The sequence below is a fragment of the Dipodomys spectabilis genome, unplaced genomic scaffold (genome assembly GCF_019054845.1).
Source record: "Dipodomys spectabilis isolate Male_0828 unplaced genomic scaffold, ASM1905484v1 ptg000234l, whole genome shotgun sequence".
Taxonomy (NCBI): domain Eukaryota; kingdom Metazoa; phylum Chordata; class Mammalia; order Rodentia; family Heteromyidae; genus Dipodomys; species Dipodomys spectabilis.
The window spans coordinates 10,239,507-10,252,034 of record NW_024870911.1 but is presented as its reverse complement, the minus strand read 5'-3'; the positions used below and the strand labels follow the sequence as shown (position 1 = coordinate 10,252,034).

The following is a 12,528-nucleotide window of genomic DNA, read 5'->3' as shown; positions in this document are numbered from 1 at the left end:
AGTTTAAGCTTTCAAGTCACTTAAATCACTTCAGATATTTAGAGCAGCAGAGAAAGAAGAAAAAAATGGAAGAAGAGGGGGAAAAATGAGGCATAAGATACCCTGAAAGGATTCAAAATTCCTTGATAAGAACAGTGGCTCATTCGGCTATGCTAGCTACTGTGGGATCAGGAGACTTGTGATTCAAGGCCCCCCTACCTTAACCAACAAGTAGATGTAGCAGTATATATTTAGTGTTCCAATTATGCCAAAAGAGACTCACAGTTCAGCTCAGGCTAAGCGAAATGTGAGCTATTATCTCAAAAATAACTAAAGGACAAAGGGCATGCCTTGTGTAGTAGAGCACCTAACTAGCAAATAGGATGCCCTAATAGGGCACTGATTAATTAACCCTTCACAAGTGTCAAAAGGGAAGAAAAGCTAATTTCTATGTAGTTTTGAAAGCATTACAGAATATGATTTAGCACATGCAGTATTAAACATGATATTGAACCAACAGAGGCAGTATGTACAGAAAATGCTTCAGACAGATGGAGCTAAGGAAGCCACCAAAGATCTCAGGAATTCCATTTGGACTCATGAGAAACAGTTAAGTAATCTCTAGCTCCAGGAGAAAAACAGAAATGCTGATAGGACAGGTAAATAGCAAGGCCTCTGTGGAAGGTCACAGACTACAAGAATCTCACAACTGGACACAAAGGCCAGGTCCAGGAAGTCCAAACCAGCTGCCAGAATGGCATTCAAAAGAACAATCAGGAACAGCCTCATTTCAGTGGATACCAGGGCACAGCGCCCAGTCACCAAGTATGCCAAACAAACAGCACAGTGGACACAGTGGGGGTCACACAATGAATAAAATGCCTTTCGCCCAGTGCTTGAGGATATTAAGCTTGGTCCTTCACAGAAACACAATCTTGGGAACAAGAGAAGGGAAAACCCTTGAGAAATTACAGATACTGCCAAAAAGTTTTAAACTAGGACTAATGTGTTCTTAATTGACAATATCAGATGTTTTCCATTTCAGTAGAAATAGAATTAATGCAAGATAAAAGCAGCTACAGAAAATATTTTGTTTGTATATTCTAAACATAGTGTGTAAATTTTTGCACAAACACATGCACCTTTAAAATCTCTTCAATTCTAACTATGTATGACAAACCAATACTATTCAAAATGGGTCTCAAGCTGAAAACCATGTTACTTGCCAATGGTTTGGTAACTAGAGAAACATGAGGGTAGGTATATAGAAAGTTCTATAGGGGTCTGGCATGGCCACATCCAAGTCTGTAATGAATGGACTCATCTGAGAAAGAGTGGAGAAAAGAGTAATAGGGTCAGGGCTGGGAAGGTGGCTCAGTGGTAGAGCACTTGCCTTGCATGCATGAGGCCCTGGGTTCGATTCTTCAGCACCATATAAGCAAAAAGAAAAAAGCCAGACGTGGTGCTGTGGCTCAAGTGGTAGAGCGCTAGCCCTGAGCTGAAGAGCTGAGGGACAGCACACAGGCCTAGAGTTCAGGCCCCATGACCGGACCCAAAAAAAAAGAATAATGTGGTCATACAAAACTTTGTGCTGGGAGGACTACATATATTAAAAACAGCCTTTGACACCAAGTAGTGTCATCTGTAGTGTATAGCCTCAATCAGCTACCAAATTCCAGTGCTAATACTGGGTTTTGTATTTAAGATCACAAAGGTGACCAGTAGATTGGTGTAGCTTTTCAAAAGATGCTCGGATTTTCTTTGTTCTACTAATTTATGAAGCGTTTAAAGAATTAAATACTTAACATTTCATCAACAGAATACCCTAAGGTGTTAAATTTACAGATATATCTATAGATCTCTAGATACATAGATATAGATAGATACAGATGGATATAGATCTATATAGATATGGATATAGATAGAGATATAGATATATCAAGGTAGCATAAAAGTAATGACAGTTGCTATTACTGAGGCCTAAAGTATACGCAATGTGCTATGCTATGGTAAATCCTTCCACATTTGCTAATTCTACTTAATCCTCACATAAAAGCGATGTTACTTGTCTTCATCTTAAGGAACAGAGTACAAAAGCTTTGAGAAGTTAAAATACTACATAAATAACTGCTAAAGTGTATTTAAACTCAATGTTGTCAGACTTCATGTTAACTTGTCATTAGACTTGTTAACAATAAACACTGTGCTGAGACCAAGAAATACATCTAGGATACAAGCTATATCTTCTCCATATTCCTCATTTATTGCTTAAACTTTATCACTGTTGAAATAAAGGGTGATAAGAAATTAAACCAAGTGCATTTTAAATGGAAGCTATATTAAGACAGCATTAACTTTCTCATTAAAACTCATAGCATCCTCTAACTACTGTCATACCTAAAAAATCTGGCTTCTTGAATAAGCAAACTTAGATCAATAGGTTTAGGAAACTTTTGAATTTAGAGAGAAATAAACTTTATGAAAGATAACCCAAGCCAGGTGCTGGTGCTCATGTCTGTAATCCTAGCTACTCAAGAGGCTGAGATATGAGGGATGCAGTTCAAAGGCAGCGTAGGTAGAAAAGTCCATGAGACTCTTTACCTCAAATTAACAACAAAAAGGCAGAAGTGGAGCTATGGCTCAAGTGATAGAGCACTAGCCTTGAGCACAAAAGCTCAGGGACAACATCCAGGCCCTGAGTTCAAGCCCCAAGACTGGCAAAAAAAAAATGATAACAAAAGTGATTGAAACAGGTTTGGTATTTGCATCTGAATAGTGCTATTAGACATGCTACTTTGTATTACTATTCCTTGTATATTTTACATTATTAACTAACTACTACAGCAATTTGACTGAAAATTAACAAATGAAATTTTAAATGTTTAAAACAGTCTTCCATCAGGTACCATTTAATACAACAGCTTAAATTCCCATGGTATACAATTCTCAATTTCCTTTGTTAATATAAGTTGATAATTCTTTTTCTTCATGAAAGAACCAGTTGGGTTGCTACAGAGGAAAACATTATCTGAAGTCCTTTTGTTTGGCTATTGGTAGCCAGGCTGAGAGTTCAGATATATGACTTTAATTAAATTAAGCATTGGCTTCTGACAATGCAGTTATTTACCAAATCACCACAGTGAAAAACATACAATTCCCATTAATTCTTGCCTTCATGTCTAACACCCTTTAAAAAGAAGGAAAACTATGTAATTATGTCAAACCCTTCATGGGGGGAAAATGCCATTTAACTTAATGAGTTGTTTTTCAGATGAGTCAAATAATTCTACTAAAAAGTATGTTGAAGTTTCAATCCTTACTGATAAAACTAATGCTCCAATCTTGCAAAGTCAGTTTGTCAAAGGTAAATAAATAAATAAACACCTTTAGAAGTACTGAGTACATTTGAATATATGTAACTTAAAAAACTCTTCCCGGGCTGGGAAAGTGGTAGAGCGCTTGCCTTGCATGCATGAAGCCCTGGGTTCGATTCCTCAGCACCACATAAGCAAAAAGAAAAAAGCTGGAAGTGGCGCTGTGGCTCAAGTGGTAGAGCGCTAGCCTTGAGCTGAAGATCTGGGGGACAGCGTCCAGGCCCAGAGTTCAAGCCCCATGACCGGACCCAAAAAAATAAAATAAAATAAAAATATTAAAACTCTTCCCAATAATTTCATGAAGATTCCATAGTAGCATTTTTTTCCAAGAGAAAAAAATAAATGAGTAATGCAAGATAGAATAATGAATAAAATGCTACAAGCTTTCTTTCAGAAAATATAATTTCTTTCTTGAATTTTATTTTAGAAACAAGTACGCTAAATCATAAGAGTTATTTTCAACGTAAACAAATTTACTAATTTTGAATCTCAGTTTCTTCATCTGAAAAGGAACTAATAATGACTACCTTACAGGCATGTTGGTACCAAAGAACTATACCAGGCAATGCATGGATATCTAACACAGTGCTTACCACTAGAGTCTAGCTCTTTGTATTTCTTCTCTTTTCCCCCCACATTATTTCCTGACTAAAACTCAAATTTCAAATTGTACATTTTACTAAGCAGGTTGTGAGGTAATATCACCAGATCTCTTTGTGGTGTAAAAATTAAACAAATCAAAGGTAAAGGCAACCTTTTTAAGTCCCTTGTGCTTTGTCATGGATATTTTATAAAAAGCTAATTATATCTGAAAATATCCACCTATTTTTACTTGTAAAAATACAGGCAAAATCTCACACATAACAATTTTACACAAGAAGTTTAGAGGAGGCTCTCAAGTTCACTTGTAGACCTCTAAAAGATATGAGAAACCAAAACACAAAAGTGTGAACAACTATATTTCTTAAAAAAGGGATACATTTCCCCCAGTGAATATATGCTGTGAAATTTATCACATAATTATCACATCTTTATAATTAGATAATGTTCACGGATAACATATATTAAGTCTGAATATAAATTTAAAATAAGTAAGATACCACTTACTATCATTCTATTCCCCAAAAATAAAATAGCAAGAAGTATGTTTGCAGAGATAACTTATAATCTTCCTAAGTAGTATGTTTGACTTCAAATTGTGACTACACATTATTAAAACACAATAAACATTTACCAACAGAAGCCACACAAGTCAGAGGCAAGAAAAGCACTATTACTTACAGAGGTTCCTATTCCTTGTACTTAAAGTTTCCTAAACCAGTATATTCCTACTACACGTGATCAGTTAATAAGCAGATGTAAAACAACCATTAAATCGCTTGATTTAATTTGATGAGAAGGAATTTTAAACAGAACAATTTTCAGAATAATTTCTCTTTCTCCTAAAACATTTACCCAAAAAGTGTACTTGGTGTCTTCTAAATGGATTGGATTTAGCAGCTCAAGCAGAAAATCGGGGGGAGGACAGAGAAATGTGCTCTGAATTTTAATACTGTGTCACCTTACATGGCTGAGTCTTAACATGTCATTTTGGAAGTGAATGCATTTACTGCAACAACCCATATGTTACAGTTTCTCTGCTCAGCACTGCATGCAATCACAATAGCTCATTCAACATCTTGACAGAGGCCTTCAAGATGAACCTGTTATGAATGGTGGGTAAGCATTACATGAAATTACTTAGATAAGCCAACCCTCTTTTATGTGACAATACCAAGAAAGCATGTTCCCTCAATTTTTTAAAATTAGAATTTAATAAAATAGCACTAAATGATATAGATACATTCTCATTCACATACACAAACAACTAACATTTTGTATTTGTTTTAATTCAGAAGGAGATTCAACTAAATGAAATCTAACTGAGAAAAATGCCATGCTATAGTTTTCTCCATAATGGGTTTTAGGATATTTAAATGTAAACTGAGGCAAATGTAGTAATAAAAGAGCTGAGTAATCCTAGTTACTCAGGAAACTGATCTGAAGATCAAAGTTCAAAGTCAGCCCCAACAAAAAAGTCCAAGAGACTCTTACCTTAACCACCAAAAACCTAGACTTGGAGGTATGGCTCAGTGGTAGAGTGCCAGCTGTGAGTAAAAAAAAAGCACCTAGGCCTGAATTCAATCCCCAATACTAGCACAAAAGTAAAAAAAGCCATTGTGGACTGGATGCATGGCTCAAGAAGTAGGGTACCATGGAGGAAGGCATTGTCCCATAAACCTAACCAACTTCAAAATTTAATAGAAAGGGACTGGAAACTGACCCATTGATCAACAGTAATAGATAGGTTCCATGTTTATTATTTTCCTAAGCTGACAGTTTCAATCTTTTCATTTATATCTTTAAAGCACTTAACACCATTTGAATCACTGGAATTTTTAATTTCCAAGGAGAAAATAGCTCTACACAATCAGACTTCAAATACAAATAAAAACGCTGCCCAGTACTTTACAATAAAATTATGTTATTAAAAGTCATGTAGGCATATAAATTCATTTTAATAAAACACACAATTAAGACATAAACAAATACTATGTAGACAGGAAATTTTTAAAGAAACAAAAAATATTTATATATTCCCAATAAAGCAGGACTTCAAGCATATGCCATAACTAAAATAATAATGTAATTTAGAAATGCATCTCATAAGCAAGAAGACATCTGTAAAGTAAGAAAACAAACAAACAAACAAAAGATTTCAAGCAACAAAACCTTCCTCATTTTCTCCTATTGGAGAAGCTAAGACAGTCCAATTTCTGACATATTTATGTTCTGGAGGAATTTCAGTCTTATCTCCACCAAGCAGATTTTGTGATCATCTTTCAAGGTTACCATATATTTCTAAAAGACACACAAGTACATTGTGTCACAATTCAAAAATCAACACACTTCAACAGTCTGATAAAACTTGTTTGCAGCACTGTGGGTTTTTTTTTTTATCAAACTGATTTACACTTAACATCAAGTGCATTGTGACATTTACTTGATGGGACAGACACTCCATTCTTGACAGACTGCTAACACTTAGGGCTTTCACCTTGCTATAAATTATTGGCACCACTATTGGCAACTTTTAAGGTAAGATATGATAAAGAAGCTTTTCTAAAGCAGGGGTGCCTTCTTAAGTAAATATAAGGTCACCTGCCCTCCAAAAAAGTGTGCTGAAAACAAATGCATACATTTAACAAGGAAGTGATTAAAAGGGGATAAATTCCCTGAGTCATTAAACAGGATAGAAACCAAAGACAGGTTGTGCCACCTAGAGAAAAACTGGAAATTGTACATTGGATCTTCGGCAGTAAGCATTATTTCAAAAGCCTCAAACTTTTGGCATGCCCAATCACCAAGCCAAGGTCCACACCAGCTCATCAAGCTGCAGGGTTTCTCCTGAAATCCGCCTCCTCTGCAGATCAGACCGGCTCTCTGCTTTCCTCACCCACCCACCATGCAGCATCATTTACCCCTTAGAGCCAACTGTTTGCCACAACCCAAGCAGACAGACCCTGCATCCCGAAACCCATTCAATCCTAAATTATTTTCCTTGAAACCAGGACAGGGTGAGGTAGACAGAGTATGGAATAAATGCTAGCGGACGCTGACACCCAGGGTCCCTCTGGATGCTAGAGGAGCCACTTCACACACACCCTTGCCCCTTGGGGCGTACATAGGAAATTCTGGTGCACTGGGTACATCATATCCAGGTTACCAAACTGAGCTCCTGGCCAACCTCTGGTACAATTCAAACACCATCAAATGACCTCAACAGAATCAAGCATTTAAAGGGGGGGGGGGGGGGGAGACGGAAAAGGCCTTCAACGCTCTTCCCCGCGAGTCACTTTCAAGCAGTCTGCCCGGCACACTTGTCAGGCTGAAGCACAAAAGGTCTGCAAGCCACCTGGCACAGAGAGCCGCCTTTTATAATGAAAATAGACAGCAATTAGGTAAAGCCCGCAGTCCTGCGGTATTAACTGGAGCAGTGGGGACTGCACTCATCTCCCAGGCCACCCAGACCCTCAGCCAGGGGACAGTCCTCTCCTTCCTCCCCTTCCCCTCCCCCTCCAGAGACTAGCGGCAGCGCCCCCTTCCCACCTCCACACTCCACTCCCTCCTCCCCCGTCTCCTTCTTTATGAATCTCCAGCAACTTTGGGCTAGGCAACAACACCCGGGGTAGCCCAGCTGGAGGCGGGGACGGCCGCGCGAGGAGGAGGAGGAAGAAGAAGAGGAGGAGGAGGAAAGTTTGAAAAGTCACTTCAAGCACTGCCAAAGGATCCCCATCCTCATCTTCACGCCGCCCCCCCCCCCCAAAGCCCAGCTCACAAGACAGCCGGCCCGGGGCTCCACGTGCGAGCCGGCCCTGGGGAAACCAGAGTTTCCCCAACATCTCCATCAGAGAACCTTCTCCCCCAGCGACCAGTCCCCGGCGGCGGCTCCATGCCTCTCCCTCCTCGCCCCCCCACCCACACCCCGAAAAATAAATGGATGAAACCTCTCGGAGTTCGCAGGACGCCCCCCCCCCACGCTCCCCCCCACCGGCTCGGCCCCAGCCCCCCCCCCCCGCGGGCGCGGCGCCCCTCCCCCGCCGGCCGCTGGACAGGTCCGGAGTCGCCGCGGAGAGGGCGGCACGGGGAAGGGGGAGGGGGAGCGGCCCCCGGGCCGGGACCCCCCCCCCCCCCCGCCCCCCCGCGCCTCGCCTTCCCCCGCCCGGTCGTCTCACTCACCTCTCTCCTGCTCTTCCGCCTGTAAGCAGATGGGAATATTCTTCTTCCAGCCCGGCATGGTGTCGGCTCCCGGCGCTCGCTCCGGGGTTCGCCCGCTCGCTCACTCCCTTTCTCCGGGGTTCGCCGCGCCTCCTCGTTCGTTCGCCGTCTCGGCCGGGCCGCCGCGCGCCCGGGGTTGTTCAGCGGGGCTGGGGCGCCGAGGCGGCTCCCGGACGCATGGAGGCGGCGCCGCGCGCCCCTGCGCTCCCCTCAGAACTCGCCCGGGCTCCGGGCGGCGGCGGCGGCGGCGGCGGCGGTGGCGGCGTGGGGCCGGGCCGCGCCAGGCGAAGGCTGAGGGGCTGCAGCGGCGGCGGCGGCCGCGGTGTGGCGGGGAGGCCCGGCCGGCGTGGGCCGGGGGGCGGGGGAAGGCGGAGCGGGACCCGTGCAGGCCGAGAGCACGGGACTGCGGACCGAGCCCCCGGGAGGTGGGCGCCGGCGGGAGGAGGAGGCTGGCGCCGCCGCCTTCTTTCTTCGCCCTCTCCGTCCTCCTCCTTCTCTCCTTCCTTCTTCCCCTTTCCCAGCCTCTCCGCCGCCAGCAGGTGGGACTCGCTGCCGCGGCGGCTCGCACAAAGCTCTCCGCCAGCGGCAGGACTGAGGCTGCGGCGGGCTCCCCGGGCGCCGCTTCGGCGGAGCCTCCCCCGAGACGCGCGCGAGGCTGAGCGGGCACGGAGGGGGCGCGCGCGCTCACACCCTCCGCGCCCCGGGCGCCCGGCCTGCGAGGCGCGCCGGCCCGCCAGGTACGGAGCCTGGCACCCAGCCGCGGGGTGCGGAGCCCACGCCGCCCCACCACGGCCGCCACTCCCTCCAGCCTCCCACCCCAAACCCGACTGGAGGTTCCACCGGCTGAGGCGACGACCTCGAGGAAGTAGGGGGCAGTGTCCTTCCCTCTAGTCCCTCCTTCTCGCCGCTCTCATCCCCCTCCCCACTCCACCCCCCTCCACGCACACACCCGCCCTGCCTGTCGCCCCCTCCCCCAAGTGGAGACCTACGCCCCAATAGTCTCGAACTTCGCCCTCAACTGAGGGAAATTGCAACTTTCGGCGTGGTCAACGCTAGCCCCGGGAATAGGTGTCCTCGTGGGGGTGGAAATGGCATGAGTGGAGAGCCTCTTTTGTTTTAAGGGTTGCAAGGAGACCTTGGCTGAGTGAATATTTATTAGCTGACTTAGAGAATAAGAAGGATTTTTATGATCAGGTTTTATGGTTCGTTCTTTTTTTTTCTCCTTTTGCCCTAGGCTTATAGAACATCAGTGGGGAAATGAGTAAGGAGGAAGACTCTGTCCACATGTTGGAGATCTTGCTGTGGCTTCAGTAATGGGGGGGGGGGGGGGGGGGAGAGGGAGGGGAGAAGACATTTGGCAATTGTCTGTCCTGCAGGGGAATGGCCTCCATACCTACAAAATACCTATGTCCTCGCCTCCTATCTGATGTGGACTGAGAATACTGCGCCCCTGAGGCTTTAAGTACTGCTTTGTGGTTCTTGGGGACCAACAACTGCACTGTTAGTCTCTGCCCTGCAGTTTATTTTGGCCTCTGAAGTAACTGCAGCTTTCTCTCCCAAACAGAAAAAACTGGCTCAGGCCAGCCGGCCTTCCCTGTCCTCTCTCGCTGCTGCAAGGGAAATGTAATTACTTCAAAGACTGAAAGATAAAACCTCTTTTCTTCTCACATCCCATAAGCAGTCTTATCAAACCAGGATGTTTACACCTGCTGTTGCCCCCTTGCCTGACCGGCTGATTGTCATTACAAAACTGCCCAGCTGTCAAAGCCTAAGGACTCTCTCTCTCCTAAGCAGAGGCTCACGTCCAGAGGTTTCAAGGGTAGGGGAATGAAGGGCTCAGTGAGGAATAGTTACACCATCTCAAGGGGTTATCGGTAGAAATCCTGTCTGAGCTGTTGAAATCTTCTTCCCAGACTCTTTGAGAAATAAAATCCAGAAAATCAATATGAATGTCATACCTATCATCCTACCCTCCACCCTAAATAAACAGCAGTCCTTGGATACTTTGGTCTTTTCCTAAGCTTGTTTCAAAGCCTATTCCTACCAACTGCATGTAAAGAAAAGCATGTATCTAAAAAAAAGAAAAGAAAAGCATGTATCTTGATTCCCCCAGAGGATAAAACCAATCCAATTGAGCAAGGCACTGGTCGTTCAAGCCTGTAAGCCTGGCTAGGGAGAACACTGAGATCTGAAGATCATGGTTCAAAGGCAATCCATGCAAAAGTCTATGAGACTGTTAACTCCAATTTACCCCCAAAAAGCTGGATGTGGAAGTGTGGTTCAAGTGGTACAGTGCTAGCCTTGAGCTGGGAAAAAGACAAACTAATGTGGGAGACCTCAAGTTCAAGCTCGAGTACCAGAACACACACACACACACACACACAATTTTTTTAAAAAAAGAATTCAGCCATAGATCAGTTGGTTATATACACAACCACGTACCCAGGTTTGACAACATAGAAAAGACCGCAACATTTTTATGCCATCTTATGTGTGTGATTATTCTAATAGGTATCATTCTAGAAGAGCTACACAATAAACATCTGGTATAGGTAGCTCTATGATTGCAGGTACAGTTGTACCTGCAAGAACAGTGATAGATTCCAGCTGATAGGGAGTTTCAGCTCACACTTGTTGATTGTACTTTAAGTAAGCAAAATTCCTACTGTGTGTTGGACTACAGCTAAAAGATAAGGACACAAGAGCAAAATTATAGTTTAGTAGAAAATCAGATTAATAAATTCTGTGTCTTAGGGCCAGATATTGTCTTATGGTTTATACTACTAAAAATCAGTAATAAATGGCAAAAATGGTTGAATCAAAATACTTTTTGTTTAAATATTTGCTCACTAATTTCAGTGCCTTGTATTATCATTGCATGTAAAGGTAAGTCACCAGCTAAAGCTGATGATATATGGCTTGCTTCTTTGAATCTCCAGAATGAGAACCAATAAGCACTCAATCAATGGTGGTTGATGATGAAGGTATTTCATCTTATTTGGGGTAACCCCATCATATTACTGCAGGGAAATAGACCTGTCACAAATCCTTTTCAAGTTAGTATTTGGATCATTTGATAACAATGATCAAAGTTTTAAAAATAGATTATTTAATATTGAGTCTAATGCATTCAATTTCATTGTCTGAAGTCACCTTATATTAAAAACATTGTATGTATGTGTATATATGTAAATCCACCTTATAGAACGTATAGCATTATAACACTATCTGAATTTTTATGAGAAAGACATCCAACATCAGTAGAACATGAAATACATTCTTTTTTCTTCTTTACTAAACATGGGAGCTGATGCACTTTAAAGACTACACCTGTAGCTGCAACCATTGCTTCTAAACATTTCTTCTTGTGTTATGAATGTGTAGTAGAACAGAGATTCTTTAAGGAATTTGTGTGGTTTGGATGGCTTCATCACCTGAGCTTAGATAGTTCAAATTTGCATTAATTTGTTTTACCTTAACCAATGTTGTAAGTTGACCACACAGCCATGGGACACACTACTAAATGTACTCTCACTCAGTCTTCTTTGTTAAATAAAAATTTCTATAGGGAAAAGAAATGCATGTTGTCTTACTGCTATTGCCTCCCTCACCTTGTAAGAAAGGGAAAAAAAGTCCGTAAACTAAAAGCTTTAATGTTATTATTTGATCATTCCTTTCGAACTTTCATGATGGATGTTCTCAGTCCTTTAAAGAACACAGAGAGAGTAGTATCCCTTTCGTTTCCTTCGTGCTCTGACATCTGAGCCTCCAATCTCCTGTTTACAAATCCTTTACTCCAACAATCCATGACTACTGGGCACTAGATTTCACGAGTCTCCAAGAGGATATAAATGTGCAACTATTATTTTGATTTAATCCAAGGCCTGAAACTATACACCATATATTTATTTTAATCATGTACTAACTCTTTACAAAGATATGCATTACCTAGTTCTTTATGAAGCAAGCACTTAAAAGTTTCAACAGTACCAAAAACCAGCACTTACTATTACTATTACTATAGGGTGGATTTGACAGCTGATATGCACTCCTAGTAGTACCATTCTTTTAGATGTTAACTTACTTTTGCACTTACTATTACATAAGGTGGATTTGAAATGCCTTTAACAGCTGATATGCACTCCTTCTAGTACCATTCTTTTGGATGTTAACTTACTTTTGCCTACAAAATCCTCTTTGAACATTTGAAATGAAAGATGCTTCCTTGGCTAGTTTATCTTCTGGGTGTGGGGATAGTAAAGAGAGCAGAAAATAAACAGAACGAATCCAAGTTGATTTATTTAAAATCCTGAGTTAGGAGAACATAACAGAAAAAGAGAAGCTCCATCCAACATGA

General features: G+C 42.6%; 1 protein-coding gene across 1 annotated transcript in view; it reads right to left on the bottom strand.

Moving 5' to 3' along the window:
* Positions 1-8,366, bottom strand: part of Grip1 (glutamate receptor interacting protein 1) — a 607,772-nt gene extending 599,406 nt beyond the window's left edge. The window contains exon 1 of the mRNA XM_042699087.1: positions 8,133-8,366. Within this exon, the coding sequence (XP_042555021.1) occupies positions 8,133-8,190 (58 nt within the window). The 5' untranslated portion in view covers positions 8,191-8,366. The remainder of the gene's footprint in view (positions 1-8,132) is intronic.
* Positions 8,367-12,528: the final 4,162 nt, after the last annotated feature.